This window comes from Empidonax traillii, unplaced genomic scaffold, assembly GCF_003031625.1.
Source record: "Empidonax traillii isolate 1590-97213 ecotype Southwest subspecies unplaced genomic scaffold, ASM303162v1 scaffold284:size1552100, whole genome shotgun sequence".
Taxonomy (NCBI): domain Eukaryota; kingdom Metazoa; phylum Chordata; class Aves; order Passeriformes; family Tyrannidae; genus Empidonax; species Empidonax traillii.
The window spans coordinates 610,100-628,559 of NW_020955477.1; the positions used below are offsets into that span (position 1 = coordinate 610,100).

At 49.0% G+C, this 18,460-nt stretch overlaps 1 protein-coding gene and 1 long non-coding RNA gene across 2 annotated transcripts in view; one reads left to right on the forward strand and one right to left on the reverse strand.

Annotated features, from left to right (window-relative positions):
• ABCA12 (ATP binding cassette subfamily A member 12) overlaps nt 1–13,110 on the forward strand; it is an 81,824-nt gene extending 68,714 nt beyond the window's left edge. The window contains exons 43-54 of the mRNA XM_027890353.1: nt 859–974; nt 1,712–1,871; nt 3,153–3,421; nt 4,032–4,239; nt 5,786–5,895; nt 6,462–6,606; nt 6,736–6,870; nt 8,176–8,279; nt 8,542–8,634; nt 9,090–9,195; nt 9,794–9,931; nt 11,082–13,110. Coding sequence (XP_027746154.1) covers nt 859–974; nt 1,712–1,871; nt 3,153–3,421; nt 4,032–4,239; nt 5,786–5,895; nt 6,462–6,606; nt 6,736–6,870; nt 8,176–8,279; nt 8,542–8,634; nt 9,090–9,195; nt 9,794–9,931; nt 11,082–11,201 — 1,704 coding nt within the window. The 3' untranslated portion in view covers nt 11,202–13,110. The remainder of the gene's footprint in view (nt 1–858; nt 975–1,711; nt 1,872–3,152; nt 3,422–4,031; nt 4,240–5,785; nt 5,896–6,461; nt 6,607–6,735; nt 6,871–8,175; nt 8,280–8,541; nt 8,635–9,089; nt 9,196–9,793; nt 9,932–11,081) is intronic.
• A 105-nt stretch (nt 13,111–13,215) lies between these two features.
• Nucleotides 13,216–17,125, reverse strand: LOC114060671. The gene is made up of 2 exons (XR_003571934.1): nt 17,024–17,125; nt 13,216–16,411 (listed from the first exon to the last, which is right to left on the reverse strand). It is a non-coding gene; the product is annotated as an uncharacterized LOC114060671 (long non-coding RNA).
• Nucleotides 17,126–18,460: the final 1,335 nt, after the last annotated feature.

Here is an 18,460-nt window from a genome sequence, read left to right on the forward strand (position 1 = left end):
GAATCTTCAAGGACATTTGGATGTCCAGCCCCCTTTGGTGCAGGGAGGGCTAAGGGCTGAAATCCCGTGGGGAATGGGAGCCTTGACTCTTTCAGCAGAGCACAGCCAAAGCTTCTGGGTGTTCTGATAACACACCAACAAGGCAGCGACCAAAGCATCACGACTGCCTGCCTGGAGGGGCTGGTGTGGTTCAGCAGCAGCACAGGGAGGGACTGAAAAAGGGTCTGAAGGCAGCGTGGCTGCAGCCTGGCTTGGCAGCACAGCAAGCAGGATGGAGCAGGCCTGTGCCTGCCTCCCTGATCCAGGCGCTCGCTCCAGCACCGCATATTTGTAAATCAGCCTGTGGAAAAATCCCTGGAGTCCCTGCACAATCAGTATTCAGCGGGCTGAAACTAATCCAGCGCTCGCGGCAACTTGATATTTCTCAGTGAATCCCTGCCAGTAAATTCTGCTAAATCCCAAAGCTGGGGAAGAGAGCAACCTCTCAAGGCAGACGTTTGGTAGGTCTCTGGCTTGGCTTAGCATTATAAAGACTAGATTTACAGGGCACAATGAAGTGGTCTGACTGCCAGGCTAACAGAAAACCCAAAGGGCTATTTTTTTATTCACAACCTTTTTCTAAGGTACTTTCTGCCTGCAGCCCTCAATGCTGAGGCTTTGCCTATTCAAAGTGGCTTTGTGGGAATTCATTTGCAAGTCTGGGGAGGACTGAGACCCACCTGTGTTCAGTTTCCCTTAGGAAGCCCAAGCTACACTTTTGGGACCAAATTCAGTCCTGGCTTTGTTGCTTCTGCATTGTTCTAGGAAAGTATTTAAGAACTGTTGTCCCAGTAACATCTTTTTCATATCATTTTGCAGGTACTTTTTATGGTCCCTGTTGGACTCTCAATTGGAGTTATTTCAGCCTTCCAGATCCCAGCTTTCTGCAACAACAGTAACTTACTGGCAGTATTTCTTCTGCTATTACTGTTTGGGTAAGTGTGGAGGTTAGTTATTTAAGTATCCCTGCACAGAGTGAGGAACTGGATACTGCAGGCTGCTGCAGTTTGAAATCCAGGGGGGGAATAGATGGGCTTTTTAACACACACTTTACAAACAGTGACAAGTTACTCCCTGCAGGAGCAGGGAGGTGAACCACCACTGCTGCCTGCTTTATTCAGAGTAAAGCCTACATGAGGAGATGGGAATATTCCCAGTGACAGCCCAAGCTGTAAGCAGATGCTTACTGAACTGTTGCAAAGTTCAAGATACAGAGGCATTTCAATATCAGAGAGCAAAATAAACAGCAGCACAATTCAGGAAGACTTAGTCAAACTGCCTTTGAATCCTCCAGGCCTAGTCTGTTTGTTTTCAGGTGGGGTTCCATGTTCAAACTATGTATCAATGTAAACCTCTTCTCCAGATTCTGACAGACACAAAGTCCGTTTGCCTTCTTTAAACTCTGTAATTTGGAAACCTAGTGGTGTGCCAAAACAGAGCTGTTATGTTCTGTTCCATCCCTGGAAGAGTTCAAGGCCAAGTTGTACTGGGCTTGGAGCAACCTGCTCTAGTGGAAGGTGTTCCTGCCCCTGAGAGGGAGGTGGGACTGGGTAGTCTTTAAGGTCCCTTCCAACCCAAACCATTCTATGATTGTCTGATGTTTTCAGTTGTTTGCTTTCAAAGTAGCTTTGTGAGTTACTGTGGTCTCATCTGCACTGTCGCTAATCTCTAGGTATGCCTCGTTTTCATGGATGTACCTGCTGGCCGGGTTCTTCAAGGAAACAGGGATGGCCTTCATCGTGTATGTCTGTGTCAACTTGTTCTTTGGCATCAATACCATCATCACTCACTCGGTTGTATTTCTGCTCTCCCAGGAAAAGGCCACGGACCAGGTAGGAGCCCTGACCCCTGGTGAAACACCAGGAGGCTTCTTGTGGGTGTGGTGGCTTTGATCGGGTCCTAATCACGGGACTCGATGGGGTTCCCTACGGACAGGACACAAGTCACATACTGATCCTGCTTGTCTGTAAATCTGCACCCCCAGCAGGGAAAAAAATGATGGTGACAGAGGGGAGAACATAAAAGGAGAGGCAGAAAACTGTAGACCCTTTTTCTAGTCATCCTGGTGATGGAAGACGAAGAGCAGGAGCTGCGTGGAGATGTTTGATGAAATGTTGATGATGGACACTTCAAAGCATTGCTGAGTCCCTGCAGCACAAACTGTGGGGAGTGACAACTAAATGTCACTGCCCTGAGCCTGATGTGCTGCATTAAGCCCAGCACCAGCTCTCTGTCATCTAGATCTGTAATGCAGTCATCTTCTCCCTGCAAGAATGAAAGATGGCTTAGAGATGGTGATGACTCCCTAAAGTAAAGGCTTCTGTTAAAGATTATCTCTCTGAGATATCCCTGGGATAACATGTACACCTTACACTTAGGTTCCTTTTTTTATGGAGGGCAATTACTTTGTACAACAATAGCTGGGTTGGATTTTTCTCTCTAGCTGGACAGAGCTTATTCAGCAACCCCCTGGACTTTAGGGACATGCAATTATGATCATCTTTCATCCCTCTGTACCCCAACGGCAGGGAGTGAGTCTCTTTCCATGCTAATTTACTGCCTCTCCACTTTGCTGTGTGCACTAATCCTTTCTTCTGCTAGCGATGTACCAAACCTTTACTGTGAGACTGCACTGGCCTGCTTTGCCATGAATTAGCTGGAAAAGCAGTTCTACATCTAGTAAAGCCAAATCTTGTGTTTTATGGAGATGTTTGTCCAAGGAAAGCAGATAGGACAGTGGTCCAAGGGAGCAGATGGTGCTGCAGGGGAGCTGTGCTGCACCGTTTTGGGGGGCACAGTGTAGCTCAGGGGCAGGATTCAGCTCTGGCCCGTGGGCAGGTTCTAGGTGGCTGGAGCAGCAGTGAAGGACCACACTGGGAAGTGGCTGCTGTTTACTATGGGTGATCACAACCTCAGAGCTGCCTGTTGACTTTTATGACCTTGTGCCTGTGAAACGAGCTGTCTCCAGAGCTCTTTGCTCTCAATTTATCTCTGCTCTGAGACACAAGCAAATCCCAGTGTAATTGTTACACTTCAGTCCCACAGTAAAACCTATGAATTTATTCCATGAATAAAAGCAGTGACTGACTGTGCTGCTCTTTGTTTTTTTCCAGGGCTTGCGTGATCTTGCTGAAAATTTAAGGCACGCGTTCCTTCTGTTCCCACAATTTTGCTTTGGCTATGGCTTGATTGAACTGTCGCAGGATCAGGCACTGCTGGGCTTCCTAAAAGCCTATGGAGTGGACTACCCTGACAAAACCTTTGAGCTGGACAAGACCACGTCCAAGCTGTTTGCCATGTTCATCCAGGGCACCGTGTTTTTTGCCATTCGTCTTGCAGTTCACGACAGGATGATTCAGAGAGTCTGGAACAACGTACTGGAGTAAGTAACATGTGGAGCCCCACTTTGAAAACAGAGCAAGGCAGAGCTCAGTGGTTTCATTCTGGGCTCTCACACCATCACTGTCAATTATGAAGCCCATAAATTTCCAAGACACTTTGCAAACATGGAGTGAGTTTCCTCTGGCAGCAGGCCCAATAAGTGGAGTACCAACGGAGGTGCAGGTTACCAGAGTCCCTTGGCATTCTGTGCTGGCTGGGACTGCAGGGCTCTGGGTTTGCTGGGTGGATGTTCAGTGGTTTGGTGAGTGCTTGGTAAGAGCAGCCAGTCAGCCAGACAACCTCTCTTTGAATCTCCCCCTCTCCTCAAAGAGGAGTGAAAAAGTTCCTGTCACCTTCATTAGCGGTGTGTCCACAAGCCAGGACCTTCTCCAGCTCAAAATATTTGCTGAAAAAGAAGAAAAAAAAAGAGGCAGAAAGAACACTGGGCTTTTTAATTCCCTAAATGGAGCAATATCAGGAGAGAACAGAATCTGTCTGAGTATTCTGTGCACGCCCTGGACCTCACAGGAGGGCTCCTTAGGATCTCTCCCAATCACAGAGGCCTCTGCTCTCTGCTTGCTGAGGGAAAGCTCCCCCTGCCCTCCCCGTAGGTTCCTGTTCGACAGAGTGCACGGCAAAGGATCACTCCTGCCCCCTGTGGAGGAGGACGGGGACGTCCAGGCAGAGAGGAGCCGGGTGGAGGCTGGCAAGGCTGATTTCGACGTGGTGCAGCTGCAGAACCTCACGAAGATCTACCACCTTCCTCACAAACGCATCGTGGCCGTGAAAAACATCAGCCTTGGGATTCCCGCTGGAGAGGTGAGCAAGGGGAGAAGGCTGTGGGCACCTTCCAGTGTCACTGTTGTCTTCTCTCCCAGTCCTTGCTGCTGTCCCAGCACAGCTGCAATGGTTTGTCCTGCTCTGAGCTCTTCCTCCCTTTGCCGCATTCTTGGGGTTACAGTAGTGATGAAAGGCTCCTTGTGCATTTGGGGCACCAAGTGACAGTTTGAAAACCCTAGAAAGAGAGGAATTGGATGGGAATTGACGGAGCAAAATGTCTGCATGCTGTGTTTGCACAGCACATCTTGTGGGGTCACTGGGGGTCACCAGGTGGTAAATGAAGATAGCAGAATGTGTCCAGCTGAAATCATTCACCTGAACTGCGTGGGAGATCGTGAGTCAGACCATCGTGTTTTCCCATCGGGGAAGACAAATCACTTCAGCTGAACACACATTTTCATGAATCAGAACTTGAAACTAAAGGAAAAATGATTCTTTGGTGGAATAAGGTACTTGGCAAATTTTAAAACAACATCCAGACAAAGTAAGGCACTTGACAAACTTTAACTTAGCAAACTGTGTAACTCATGCGAGGTCCACCGTTTTGGGGCAGCCGGTGCGATGCCATCGCCATTTCGTTGCGGGCCAAAGACTCACTGAGGCTGAAGGGGCAGGTGCTGGAGCAGTGCCTGTCCCACCTGTGCACAGCTCACCCTCTTCCCCTCTCACTTCCCACCTCGTTGTTTGGAGCCAGTCAACCATTCCTCTGCTCTTCTACAAGTTCTCTGACTTCTGGCAAAATTCACCCTGCTGCTGGTGGGATTTAGGGCGCCACTCCCCACCTGTCAGCAGAAGCCCTGGCCCTGCACTACAGACCGTGCACAGACACTGTCCCTGCATGGACCTCAAGGTGGGGGAAGAGCCCTGGGTCAATGCTGTGCATCTGCAGCAGGCCCAGCACATCAGATGGTTTGTACTGATGGTATCAAAATAATAGTAATTATCAGCACAGTGGTGATGGCTTATGCAACACATAACTGCATTTACCCAACCTTAGTAATAAAACATGGATTTTACCATGAGGTACTGGAACTGCACTACAGGGAGCCAGTTCTTAATCTTATTAATGCAGTGCATTACTGAGATTATTCAACAAAAATCTTGCGTCACATTAAGGTTTTACCAGTGACAGCCCAAACCTCACTCGCCTCGTTCCCATGAGTAGCTCTGTTCCTGTCAAAGGGGAGGCTTTGCACAAATGAGTTAATCAGGATTTGTCCTGTCAGATGGGCTCCTGCAGAAATGCACCTTGCAGGAAAAGGAATGACTCTATTAGAGACACATCCCTGCTTCTTCACCATATTAAACAAACGGTCCTAATACAGAGCCTCGGAATATTGCACCATAAACAACCTCCATTATGGCGTTGGTATGCGCAGGGTTCTTCTGCCTCTCCTGCAATCCATCTTGCTCAGGGGGCCGGAGAAAGAGGAGACAAGGTGCACTGAGCGCTCCTCTCAGAGCAGGATTTCTGCATTGGAAATACAGCACACTTATATTTCCGCTTCTCTTTCCCACAACCCAGTGCTTTGGCTTGCTTGGTGTGAATGGAGCTGGGAAGACGACGATCTTCAAGATGCTGACGGGTGATATCGGTGCATCCAGCGGAAGGTTGCGGGTCCAGGATCATTCTGGGTATGGAAGATGTGATTTTTTGGGAAGGCACACGAGCAAATCCACCTGAGCGGTTTTTAAGGCTGGGTGGCAAAGGAAAGGAAATATGAAAGTCTGAAACAAACCAAAACATTCGAAACAGAGCAAAAATAAATAAGGCTGGGAGTTCATCCTTTGAAGGTGATATGGTTGCTTCCTAGGGGGTTGCGCTTTGCTGCCAAGCCTCTGCTCTTCTCAGAGGTGTTTCTTCCACTTCATTCCATTGTAAACAGGACCAGGCTCAGATCCTCAGCAGAGTGTGATCCCACTTCTGATCTAGACCTGGAGACCAGTAGGACTCACCTCAGAGTGCGCTTCAGCAGGCATAGGTGTGCTGGCAGCTGTGCCACCTGAGCTGCTGCAGTAACTGGAGAGCTGTGTACTAGAACTGAGGGCCTGAAAGCTGGAGGTCTGCTTTCATAGCATTTTCCTTCAAGGGCTGGGAAAGGGGGTAGGAAGCTGGAGAAAGGGATTTTCTTGCTCCTGTTTGATTCCAGAGTGCATTGGCAGTTCAGTGCATGCAGTGACTTGCCAACTTCCTTACACAGGTCCTTGAATGACATCAGCGAGGCACACTGGTCACTCTTTGGCTACTGTCCCCAAGAAGACGCCTTGGATGACTTGCTGACGGTGGAGGAGCACATGTATTACTATGCCAGGCTGCACGGCATCCCAGAGAGGGATATCAAGGGGGTGAGTAACACTGGGGCTTGATTTGCAGCATTTGTCATTACTGAGAACCTTTACATCAGTCTCTCAGTAGATGTGTGTGTGGTAACTCATGCCCGGACACGTTATGGACGCAGTACTCTTGCTCCGTAGGTTGTACTCCAGCTTCTCCACCGGCTGAATCTGATGGCCTACAAGGACAGAGTCAGCTCCATGTGCAGCTATGGCACCAACAGAAAGCTGTCCACTGCTCTGGCTCTCATTGGGAACCCATCGATCCTGCTGCTGGTGAGGAACAGGGGCCTTGCTGGGAGCGGGAGGAGCAGGTCCTTGGGCTGGCAGGGGCGCTGTGACAGTGTAGCAAAGCCTCCTCAGGCACACTTACAGGGCACTCCCAACATGCCCTGCTTAGCCTGACAACAGGGGCATCAAAGGAAACTTTAGGTGCCAGCAAACACTCAGATGTTCCTTGAGGGCATAAGCGTGTGGTGACTCTGCCAGTTTCTCTGATAGCATCTTTCAGAGGTAAAAAGAGGTCTTATGTTTGCCAATTAAGCTCTCCTCGTTCCCAACTTATCTTGTTGGGTTTTTTCTATGGACTAACCTGCAGTCTTGAAACAAAAGTGGCATCCAAACCTGTAGGAGAGCAAAGGAACAACTTCCCTCAGGGTTAGAGCATAAACCTTTTTTTCTAGGTTTGGCTTCCCCTTTTGTCTTTGAGCTTTCCAGTTCTTCCATGAGCTATGCCGTTGCTAAAACATGCTTTTTTGTGCAGTTGTCCCCCTTGCTGTGTATTGAATGTGTGCAGAGCTCTGTAAGCAGGATTCCCAACACTAAGTCTGATACCTGGTGGACATAAATCTCCCTTGCCCCGACTTGTATCAAGCCCAGCACCGCTGCCTTTGCTTCTGACCACACACTGGTGCTCTTGCTGCTTTTGGGAGATAAAAAATTTGAATGAAAATAGGCAGTGGGGAAATTCCCTCTGTGCTGCCTGCTGCCTGAACCCAAGCTGGTTTATTTCTGCCTCTTGTAAGCTGTTGTCCTCAACAATAGCAGCTTGTCAATCAGGAACTGGCTGACAATTTCATCAGCAGTGCATAAGAGAGGAGATGGTATATCCTCTGTCATCCCTCACTTCCTGTCTCTCTAAGTGGAGAAATGTGACACCAGCATAGGATAAAGAGGCAAGTACCTGTTGTCAGCTGCTTGTCTGGGGTGGTGCCTTTGGGCTTTGGGTGTTTCAAACACTGTGGTGTAAAAAGCACAGGGGGTTGCTCTAAGGTGGAGCTGTCACAGCCCATCGGTTCCTTGCATCTCCAATCACCAGGAGAGCTGTGCAGCTCCACAGGGCAGTGAGGAGGGGAGGCTCAGTCAAGCTGAGCTGCTCCTGCTTGAAGGAGGTGTGGGATATCTCAGTCAAATCCATAGTGGAATTGAGGATAATCCTCGTCCCGACTCTGTACCAGTGCAAGCTCTCCTGTGCACCCTTACAGCAAACATGACACTGAGGATGAACCTGGAAACAGCACAAGGGCTGGGGAGGTCAGATTCTGAGTGCAAATTTACATTCAGTCCTGTCTTTCCCAAAAGGATGAACCGAGCTCTGGAATGGATCCGAACGCTAAACGCCACCTGTGGAAAATCATCAGTGAGGAAGTGCAGAACAAGTGCTCGGTGATACTCACGTCCCACAGGTAGGGCTGGGGTGGCTCTGCCCCCGCTTTGGGGTGAGCAGGAGGACTGGAGAGGCCCATCCCTCGCACTCCCTGTCGGTGCTTGTGCAACTCCAGGGCACCCAGCTGTGAGAGGTTTGGGGGTTTGTTGTGGCTGAGAGTGGGCACCCACAGAGACTCACAATACTTTAGGGAAGAACAGTTATGGTCTCTGACTATTAAAACAACTGGTTTTTTTTATACTTTCTCAATGACTTACTAGAGTTTCTGGTTGGTTTTCCAGCATGGAAGAGTGTGAAGCCCTCTGCACCAGGCTGGCCATCATGGTGAATGGGAGTTTCCAGTGCATTGGCTCTTTGCAGCACATCAAGAGCAGGTCAGTAAAATGGACCCGTTTCACTTTTGCTGAGCCATGTGCAGAGTTACTGACCTACAGCTTTGAGGGCTTAGAACATGAGACCTGTGTTAACAGAGCATCAAAATAATGACATTTTCTGGTTTATGTTCCTTACTGCACCATTGAAATTCTTTGTTAACTAATGCACTTTCTTCTCTCTCACAGCCTTTCTTCCCAGAAATGTGCCCCCGAAGTATTCAGTTCACTGCTGTAAATGTGAAATGCACATGATGGTTTAGCTGTTATTTTATTAGTTCTAACAATAGCTTGGCTTCTTATTAAGTTTCACTCCAGGTTAACAACCCTGACCCTATTCAAGTTGTACTCTGCCTGGATTAGATTTCCCCAAAGAGGCCATGCAAGAACTCTCAGGGGATTTTCTTTATCTGTTTCTCTTTTCTGCACTGTTAATTGTGATTTTCTTTTTCCTCTAGATTTGGAAGAGGATTCACTGTGAAGATGCACCTAAATAGCAACACGGTTTGCACTGAGATGCTGACAGAGTTCATGAAGTCACACTTTCCAAACACATGCCTGAAGGTAAGCAGGACAAAGGAGAGACCTTCAAAATCCCTTCAGATTAACCAAGAGGTTCTTGCAGGATGGACACCTTGTAACAACCTGTGCCCTCAGGGCCGCACTTGCCACTGCTGTCAGCTACGTGGTCCAAGGGCTGGAGCTCTCAAGTTCCTCCATGGCTTGAGTAACATCAGCCAAATAGCTGCAGTGATCCTGGAAGGCAGCTGCCCCAGGGGTGGTCCCACAGAAGCCTGGCCTGCATGGACACCCACTTCAGGCTCAGTGGGTAATGAGATGGTTGGGTGCTTCCAGTAACTGAGTAACCGTAGAACCAGATTAACTCAGTCACAAATCCCATCCCTCGTCCATAACCCAGTCTCTGCATTAATCAAAATGGCTCACTTGGAGCTGGAAAACGCTATGGCCGCCCTGGAGATCCCAGCTCTGGGGCTTAATTACCTTCTCCCAGTAACAGAACCCACAGAAACTCCCCATGGGGAAACACTGGTCAGTACCAGGAGACACCCCGTGGCCCTTCATTCCCCATGGGCCATCAGATCTGTTGGCTCTTTACGAGGGGCAACCTCCTCCCATGACCTCATCATTCCTGTTCCCACAGGATCGGCACTTCAACATGGTGGAGTATCACGTTCCAGTCTCTGCAGGAGGGGTAGCAAATATATTCGATCTCCTGGAAGGCAGCAAAGCAGCCTTCGATATCAGGCACTTCTCCGTGAGCCAGACAACGCTGGAGGAGGTAAGGAATTAAAATGTGTGACCATCCATTTCAAACTGCCAACGGGGGAGCAGACTGATGGTTACACATAATGGACTGCTGCACACAATAGACTACATTTTGAAAGGGATTTCCATCTATATTCCTCCTGGGGGTACTTTATCAGTACTACTGCCTCCAGGTACCTGTGCTGGCACGAGGAAAATGCACACGGAAAGCTGCCCGTAGCATAAAGGATCTGTTCTTCCCTCAGTCACTGCTGATTTCAGCAGCCTCGTGGGTTTGGATGAAGGGCAGGATTATGAATCACTCCCGAGTCCAGGGCTAGGCTTGCCACCAGTCCTGGAAATTTGCTTAGTTTCACTCTCTGGGTTGTAAGTTCATTTAGCATTACTCCAAACTTAACTTTGTGGTTAAGTCCTTTCCATTTTCCCTTGGAAGAACATTCCCACTGGCATCGAAATCTTGTAGGAAGCACATCAGCTGAAGGGATGCCACCCTGTTGAGCATCAGCACCTGAAATACTAGAGAGGAGCAGCCCTGTAGTCCTATGGCCTGGGGCACAGTGATGTGGGGGGAAGTGCTGGTGTAAGAAAGGGCAGTGGCTGGGAGAGAAACAGGCAGACAAAACGCAGGAAGCCCCAGGTTTTGTGGGATGGCAGCTTGGATTTGTGAATATGCAAATGTGATTGCAGGTAGCGTTGTAGTAAGAATACTCAGTGTATTCGTTCCGCACTTTTCAAAGGAAGACTTAGGAATGATACACCCCTCTCTGCACTCTGCAGTTGTGTGTGCACAGATGTCAATTACACAGAGACAGATGGGTTTATAGAGTAATAATAGGACTGTGTTACAGTGTGATCGAAAGGAGCCTCCACACGGGTATTACCTCGCTGGTACTGCTGGAACCTGAGCTGCAGGACAATTAGGCTTCCTGCAGGAATGTCTGCCTTTGCATCCCGGGTGTCGATTCAGCAGTACAGGAATGTGCATCCATTTATTTGCATTAGCCCATGGAAGACCAACATTTGCAATTCTCAAATCTAGCGTGAAGCCAACCCTGAGCACGCTCTCCAGGCTCACAGTCAAATGAACAGCCAATCCTTTTTTATATTCATTCATATTATAAATTATTTATGCCGTCACAGACTGTTTTCCTTTGAAATTCCAGGTTTTCATCAACTTTGCCAAAGATCAAGCGGATCCCGACGGCGCGGACGCGGGTCCTGATGTGACGGTGGACAGCTCTGACACAAGTAGCCAAGCGAGCACCATCAGCTCCATCTACTGAGGGGGCCCAACCACACGGGATCATAGAACCCGGGAAAAGACCTGGCAGAAGACCCCTCAGGGTTCTTCCAGCCCTGTTTTCTATGATTCTGGGATGGTGGGGATGAAACAGTCCCATTTTCTTAAAGTACTCTCTTTTTTGTTATGCACTTAATTTGTAACTAGGAACACGGTAGGCATTTGAGACTGGCACTTGGTTACAAATCAGATTGGTCTTCCCACAGGTTCTTTTCCCCCCAGATCTTGCTTTGTGATCACTGTAATGCCTGTGAGGACTTAGATGACATCACGTGCTGCTCGTGGCCATTTGCTTACAGCAGAAATGGCTGTGATGGAGCAGAGGAGCTGTTGGCAGTGCAGGGTGTTTGACCAAAGAGCAGCCCCAGGCGGCAGAGGAAAGCCCACACTCCACTCCTGGCTCAGCAACAGACTTCCAGGGCGACCATGCCACAGTCCCTCAGGTTTGACAGGTTCCCTGCTGGCGAGATGGGGCTCGTGGCCTTGCCTTGCCTCCCAGGGGAGCTGTGGGGACATGGGTGTTGTGTACTGAGAGCTGCAAATGCCATTGGTGGGGGCCATCCTTGGTAATGACATAGAGCTTATCTGTATGTGTGGGTTACGTCAGCACAAATACACTTATTTTCAAAGTTAGTGCTTCCAGTGGTTTTGGTTTGTTCCTGTAGTTTATTCCAGCCCTGTGTAACTCCTCAAGTAACTCCTCTGGTGCCAGGCAGTTCCTAGCTCTTGGTACCCCGTGGAAGATCATTCCCCCACGAGCCCTTTTCTCCTTTGGGCTGGTGTTCAGGGCTGCTCTGCCACAGCTGAGGGACAGCACAGGGCAGGTGTGTTGGAATCCTCTGACATGAAGAGGTTTGCTTTCCGAGACTGTTTCCCTGGGCACACTAAATGTAGTGAGCACCTCCCTTGCTCAGAAAACCTCCATCTCCCAGCAGCTCTGCCTCTCCGTGTCCTCTCCAGTGACCTTCCTCCTCAGCCCCACATGGTGGCTGCCCCCATGACTCCGGAGCTGTTTTCCCACATAATAAGGCATCATTAGCTTCTGCTTCAAAGGCTCTGCCTGCTGGCTTTCGGTGAGCCCTCTGCCTCCCTGTGAGCAGCAGCCCCCAGCAGCCGAGTTCAGCACACACACATCCTGCTTCTGCCCCCCCAGAATCATTAATAGATGGAGTAGTTCAGTGTGATTCTTTATTATATGTATCAGCATAAGGCCTCAAAGACTCGGGTTTGGGTCAGGGCATTGGTGTACGTGGTGCTATTCAGGCACGTAATGAACTTAAACTCTGAGCTCAATAAACTTGCTGTTGCTGGTAAAAGAGATCGCAGATAAAGCCTTACCTTGTGAGACCTGGGATGGCCCATACAACTTACCTGGGTTCACCCACACAATTCCAGCCAGGTGGTCTCTTTTTCCTTTTTTTTTTTTCTTTTTACCGAAAACTAATTTGAGCCAAAGGAACCTTTGATGAAAACTGCAATGGCACATCTTTCTCACCCTGATCATCAGAGCAGTTTGACTAGTTCAGCTCCTATTTGATGCCTTCTGAAGGACCAGGTACTTTCAGTATCAAGGGGTTCAGGATTTTACAGTGGGATACTGAAGTTCAGGGTTTACTTGCTGCAAGGAGGTCAGGAATTATCCTTGGTCTTGGTATAAACTCCTTACTGCTAGCAGGAGGAGTTTTATTATGGGTTGAAGGTATTGTCAAGCCTTGAATTATGCCTCAACCTGCTGGCTGTAATTAAAACTGGGATTCAGCTTCTTTCCAGAATGCATTTGACACCTGCAGTTTATAAGTAACTGAAAAAGCTGCCCAGACATCCATTGTGGCTTCTATTATTATGTCTCCAGCTCTGCAAAGGCTCTTTTTTCTCATTTTCATCACATATCTTACACAGATCACAGTATAAAATTAAGCTTTTCTCTAATGGAGGGCTTGTGCTCCCTGCAAAGGACTCGGAGCATGAATGCCAATGATTTAAATGCAGCCTTGTAATACCAATCAGAGTATTATTTTATTATGTCGATGGCTTTGCAACTGCCAGTGAAAGATGGATCTTCAGACTCTGTCGAGATGTACTTTACATGTAATTGAGGGAGACTGATACAAAGCTATTCTTTTGTCCCTTTAGAGCCTACTAATCAAACAAAAAAAAAAAAAAAAAAAAAGGGAAGTGATTCACTGGAATACTTCAGCAAGTTGCAATTTAATTGAGTAAAATAGTTTTGAGGGGGGAGAAAAAAGCAAAAAGCATCCTTTGCATTTCCACCCAATTCTGGCATTAATAGAAACATCTGCTCCATGTAAAATGTGTCAGGGCCGTGATATACACTCCCCGTTCTCACTTGCAGGTAGAAATAAACCATCTGCTGTTGCAATCAAGTCTGTAGGTATTGGTCCAAACAAGCCCAAGTTTACATCCTGGAGGGAATTTAACTGAGGCCCGTGGAGGAGCACTTACAACTGTTTGGGGGGTTGAAGCATCTGGCAAGGTGGTTGTATATCACGTCACCAGGGGCTGAATTACCTTTTGTGCCACATTACCAACATCCCTGTTCCCAGCAGAGCCTCAGAGTCATCCTGTCCCTTTTGGGTGTGGAACACACTCCAGACTCAATTCTGAGGCAAAACACATGGAAGTTAATACTTCCCTGCCTCTGCACCCCAGCTGCAGGCTCCTCATCACCTCTGTCTCCCTGAGCAGGGTCCATTCTGGTTCCAGGGGTGGCCAGGAATGTGGAGGCTGGACTCAGAGGCACATGCTGAGGGTATGTCTGATGGGTTAGGAGCAGGCTGTGCATGGCCTGGGAAGGACGGGGTCGCTCCCCTGTCTTTGGCATTCACCATCATCTTCCCCTGTGGGTGTCACAGCAGGTGCCCCCCGTTTTCAGCCCTCTCTGGATCCCCTTAAAAGGTTTTGCTTTACATGGCTCTGCTTTCCAAAAAACCCAGGCAGCCACCAAGCTTCCTCCTCCCTCTGGCCCGAGCGGGGAGCTGAGACTGCTGAACACACTGACCCAGCAGCGCCCTGTGCACCTCTCCAGGAGCTGCATTCTGGGGGGAAAACAAGCTTTTCATCTCGCTCCTTTAATGCATTCTCCCCTCAGCCACCCTCATCACCCTTGTTAGAGGCAGCAGGGCCAGGGCAAGCCCTGCCAAGCGGTCACACAGCTCCTGTGTGTTAATTGGAACTGCACGGGCCTCAGCCGAGCTTTATTTAGAACCGCCCTGACACATCAGAGACGTGAGGTGTAGGCAGTGCAGGCGCTGGACAGGGCCGGGGTCAGGCAGTCAAGGAGGAATTTCAGAACTGGCTGTGTGCATTGTGAGGCTGATTGAAGTCGGTTTTGTAATTGGAACTGTGGACTGGGAGACAACGACTCAAATCTCCATCCTGGCTCTCCTTCATTTACTGCTCTGCGCTGTTGATGAGAGCAGGGTCCTTCTACCGCTTGATCCTTGCTTAGCTTTGGTCTCGATGCCAGTGACCACCAAGGGCTGACTTCAAAGGGTCAGAGAGGGCCTGGCAGGGCTGAGGAAAGCTGTCCGGAAAGGCCAGTGTAAAGCAAAATACTGTAAATATAATTTTGGGCTCTAATGGGAATGTTTTGTCCCTTTATGAGAGCGGCAGGAATGGCTTTGTTACAGGGTCCTTTCAGGAAACATGTTTACAGGTCAAATTAACACATCCAGGTAAACAAAACTCAGTGGCTAGTAAAGCACAGGAGCTGGTGGTGCCCACAGACCTGCTGCCTCTGTGGAGTCACTCCTGGCATCCAGAACTCACACAATCCAAGCTCATAACAGGCTCAGGATGGAGCCCCCGCCTGTTATAGGAGCTTTGACTTCCTTCCACTGCTGCAGCTTCGCTGAAGCTGCTGTGAGGCTTTTTGGCTTTTTACAAGCCAAGAGAAATGTATGCTTCTGCACTTAATAGGGGAAGGGTTATTTTGTGAGCTGGTGGAGAAAGAAAAATGGGTTTTGGATGGCAACAGCACACAGAATGATTTTACTCTTTTTTTTTTTTTTCAGACAACAGCTGTGATCTTGCATAGCTATAACAAAGTATCAGCAGCATATTAAAAGAGAGCACAACAGAGAAAAGAAGCAGTGGGGAATGACAAAAAAAAAAAAAATTGAATTCACCAGGATTATTATTCCATGACAGTATTTAAATACAAAAACCCACTCTAATTAATTTAGTTGTTCAGGGAGAGGGTGGAAAGAAGGAAGATGGCACAGAAACATTATGAACAACATTAGTAAGGGGCACAGCCAGCGCGTGCTGTTGGCTCTGCTCCTCCCGCTGCTTGCATCCATGGCGCTGGTAACGAGGGAGGATGACCAGCCCCACAGTTCTGGGGAGCAGCAGAGGGAGTGCAGCTCATTTTGAGCCAGACCAGGCTCCTCAAAATACCCGTGGCAGGGGGGAAGCTGCACAAAACCACCCTAAGGGGTATCAGTATTTTGAGACCCATACCATGGAACAATCCTGCAGCACCCGAGCGCTGGCACATGCCGAGAAGGGAGAGCTACAGTGGCCACGTGGAGCTCAGGAGGGAGGAAATGGATAGTTGTGCTTGCAACCCACAGAGCAACGCTTGAAACCAGGCGCTGCTCCCCAGTGCTTGGTTCCTGGGCACGCAGCCCCCACTCCAGCGCTGATTGCTGCTGGAAGACACCGCTGGAAACAGGCCATTGCCAGGGAGAGCAGTTGTGAGGGCCCCGTGCTGGGAGGCGGGAGCAGGAAATGGCAGCGCTCCCACAAGCTGGGAGGCTCAAAGCAGCAACCCCACCATCTACCCCAGCCTCCAGGTTAAGCAGCAAGTCTCTCACTAAACCAGCATGTTGGGTGGAAATGAAGTGTCTCTTAGGAAGAGCTCAGGTCTTCACTGACTCCAGAGAAAGAAACAGGAAGAGCATGAATGACAGAATTCATGGTAAAACTCACATGAGATAAAATCCAGGTGAAGACAGGGTTATCACCAAGGCTCTTGCCTCCATCAGCAGGTCAAGGGGAGCTCCCAGCCCTCTCCTCTCTTTGTCCCAGTGCCAGCTGAAGGACAGCCTTCTGCTTTAGTGTGTGCTGCTGTTTCACAGCCAGAGACAAATGGAGGCACATCCAGGGTGCGACGGGGAGGAGGAAGCAGGGTGATCTCCTTCTCCGTAACCAGACCCAGTTGGGTTATTCCTGTGCAAGACAGAAATGAATTTAAGTTAAAATTACATCAAGCAGATTGAAATGCAATTAAAGGAGTTCCCTTAGGGTTGCACATCCAATTAGTAGAGTACCTTTAATTACACCAGTGCAAACACGTGTTGAGAGGACCATCAGCATGGAGCTGAGGCCTGCCTGGTGACCCATATCCACGGGGGCTCCAGAGGAATTATGCCTGGGTTCCCACCAACACAGGTGACCTGCTCCCCCACAGGGGAAGAGCCCCTGGGCTGGCCCAGCCTGGACTAGGAGCAAGGCAGAGGAGAAATAACAGAAACCATTTTCAGCTTTGTAAGAGCAATTGTTTCTAACAGACAGTTTCTGGAAAGCAATTAAGATCCAGGTGCTTCTAAAAGGTAAGAGTTTTTCCCAATTTTTTGCACATGAGGTTTCCCTCTTGCAGTGCCTGAACATACCCTTCTCCCAGGAACCGTGGAAGCTGAAGCATCGGAGTTGACTTTGATAAGAAAACTCGTTAAAACACTAACAGTACAAATATTAAGAATTGCCAGAAACACCAGAGCACTTCTAGGTGTCCCTCAGCCATCTCTAGGGAGTTATGTGAGGTAGAAGAACTAAAAATACCTGTAACCTTGAGCATAACACCACCTCCAAAGCAGCCAGTGGGTGTGATTCAGGAGTGTGGTCCTTGTTTGGAGCCTTAGTCCAGCCTATAATCTGGCTGATCTGGACCATTCCTATTTAAAATCCTGTCAAAGAGAGAAAAAAAGCTGAAGGAGACTCTCCTTTGCTGACAGGGGTACAGCAGATGCTCCACACATCTTCACGTGCTCCTCCCCAAGTGTTCCTTTAAGCACCCTCCAAAGTTGAGACCATAGGCTTAGTGAGATTAACAGTGATAATCATTCCCATCCATCACGGCAAAGCAGGCTGTGGAGCCGCCAAATCCGTTCTGCTCCAGGAACCCGGCAAACCGACGCCGTACCTGAGCAGCCAGGCAGGGGCAGCTCCAGGCTTGCTGCAAAGAGGAACAGAGCGATTGCTCCGCTCACTTCCTTATTCATTTTTTTTATGAGCCCTCAGAGCCTCCCTAGGAATTATTGAAGCCTCTCCAAGGAGGGCAGAGCCGCAAAGGGAGCGTTTATTCACAGGCCGCTGCCTCACGCTGCGATAACGCTCTGTGTGAACACACTGGAGTGGCTCCACGGGTCTCCTCCCTCACATGGGTGGTGAGGCCTCTCCTTTAACCCGCTTTGTGCACCTTCAGCATTTGACCACCCTCATTACGGACTCACAAGTGGCTTTTTTCCCCTATAATCAGCTCTTTGCCACGCACTGGTGGACGGCAGCAAAGGCAAAGCTTGTATGTTTGCTACAAACTATCCTGGTGCTCTGTCTGAGGGAGCCTCCTGCTCCCCAGGGTTGGATTACAAACTGGGATGTGTGAAATCAGGCAGGATTAGGGAATACCATGACATTTAAGAAATGGGGACCTTCACTGGTAGGATTTGGGCTGAAAACCAAGCAGGGTCCAAGACTGTGAAACCTTCAAAGCTCCTTTATGTTCTGGAGCTGGGCCCCCAACCTGCAGGGATGGAGATGTTTGAGAGGAAGAATGGGATGGTTTGCTTCATGCCTGCTGCCCTGCCCTTCCTGACAGCAGAGGCAGCAGAGCCAAGGCATGCACTTTCACACCGAGTTCATATTGCAACCATTCCAGAAATCCCGTGTGCCAGAATGACATAACTCTGCCACCACACAGACAAATGTAATTACTGGGTGTCAGTGGGACTTCAGTCCTGACTTGTGAGAGCAAGAAACCTTCACAGCTCCCTTGGAGAGTCTTGATGTTTTAGGGGTTATTTTTCCCCTGTAAAAATCCTACAGGGGTGATTTCAGGGCTTGAAAGCAGCTCATACGTGGCACTAACACAGTGTCCCTCTGAACAATATAGCACCCCTTCTCCTGCCAACCTAAATGGGAGAGGCTGTTTCCTTATTACTCATCAGCCTGATAAATCAAAGCTGCTGTGCTGCACTTCCCTCCCACCCCCTCTGGCGT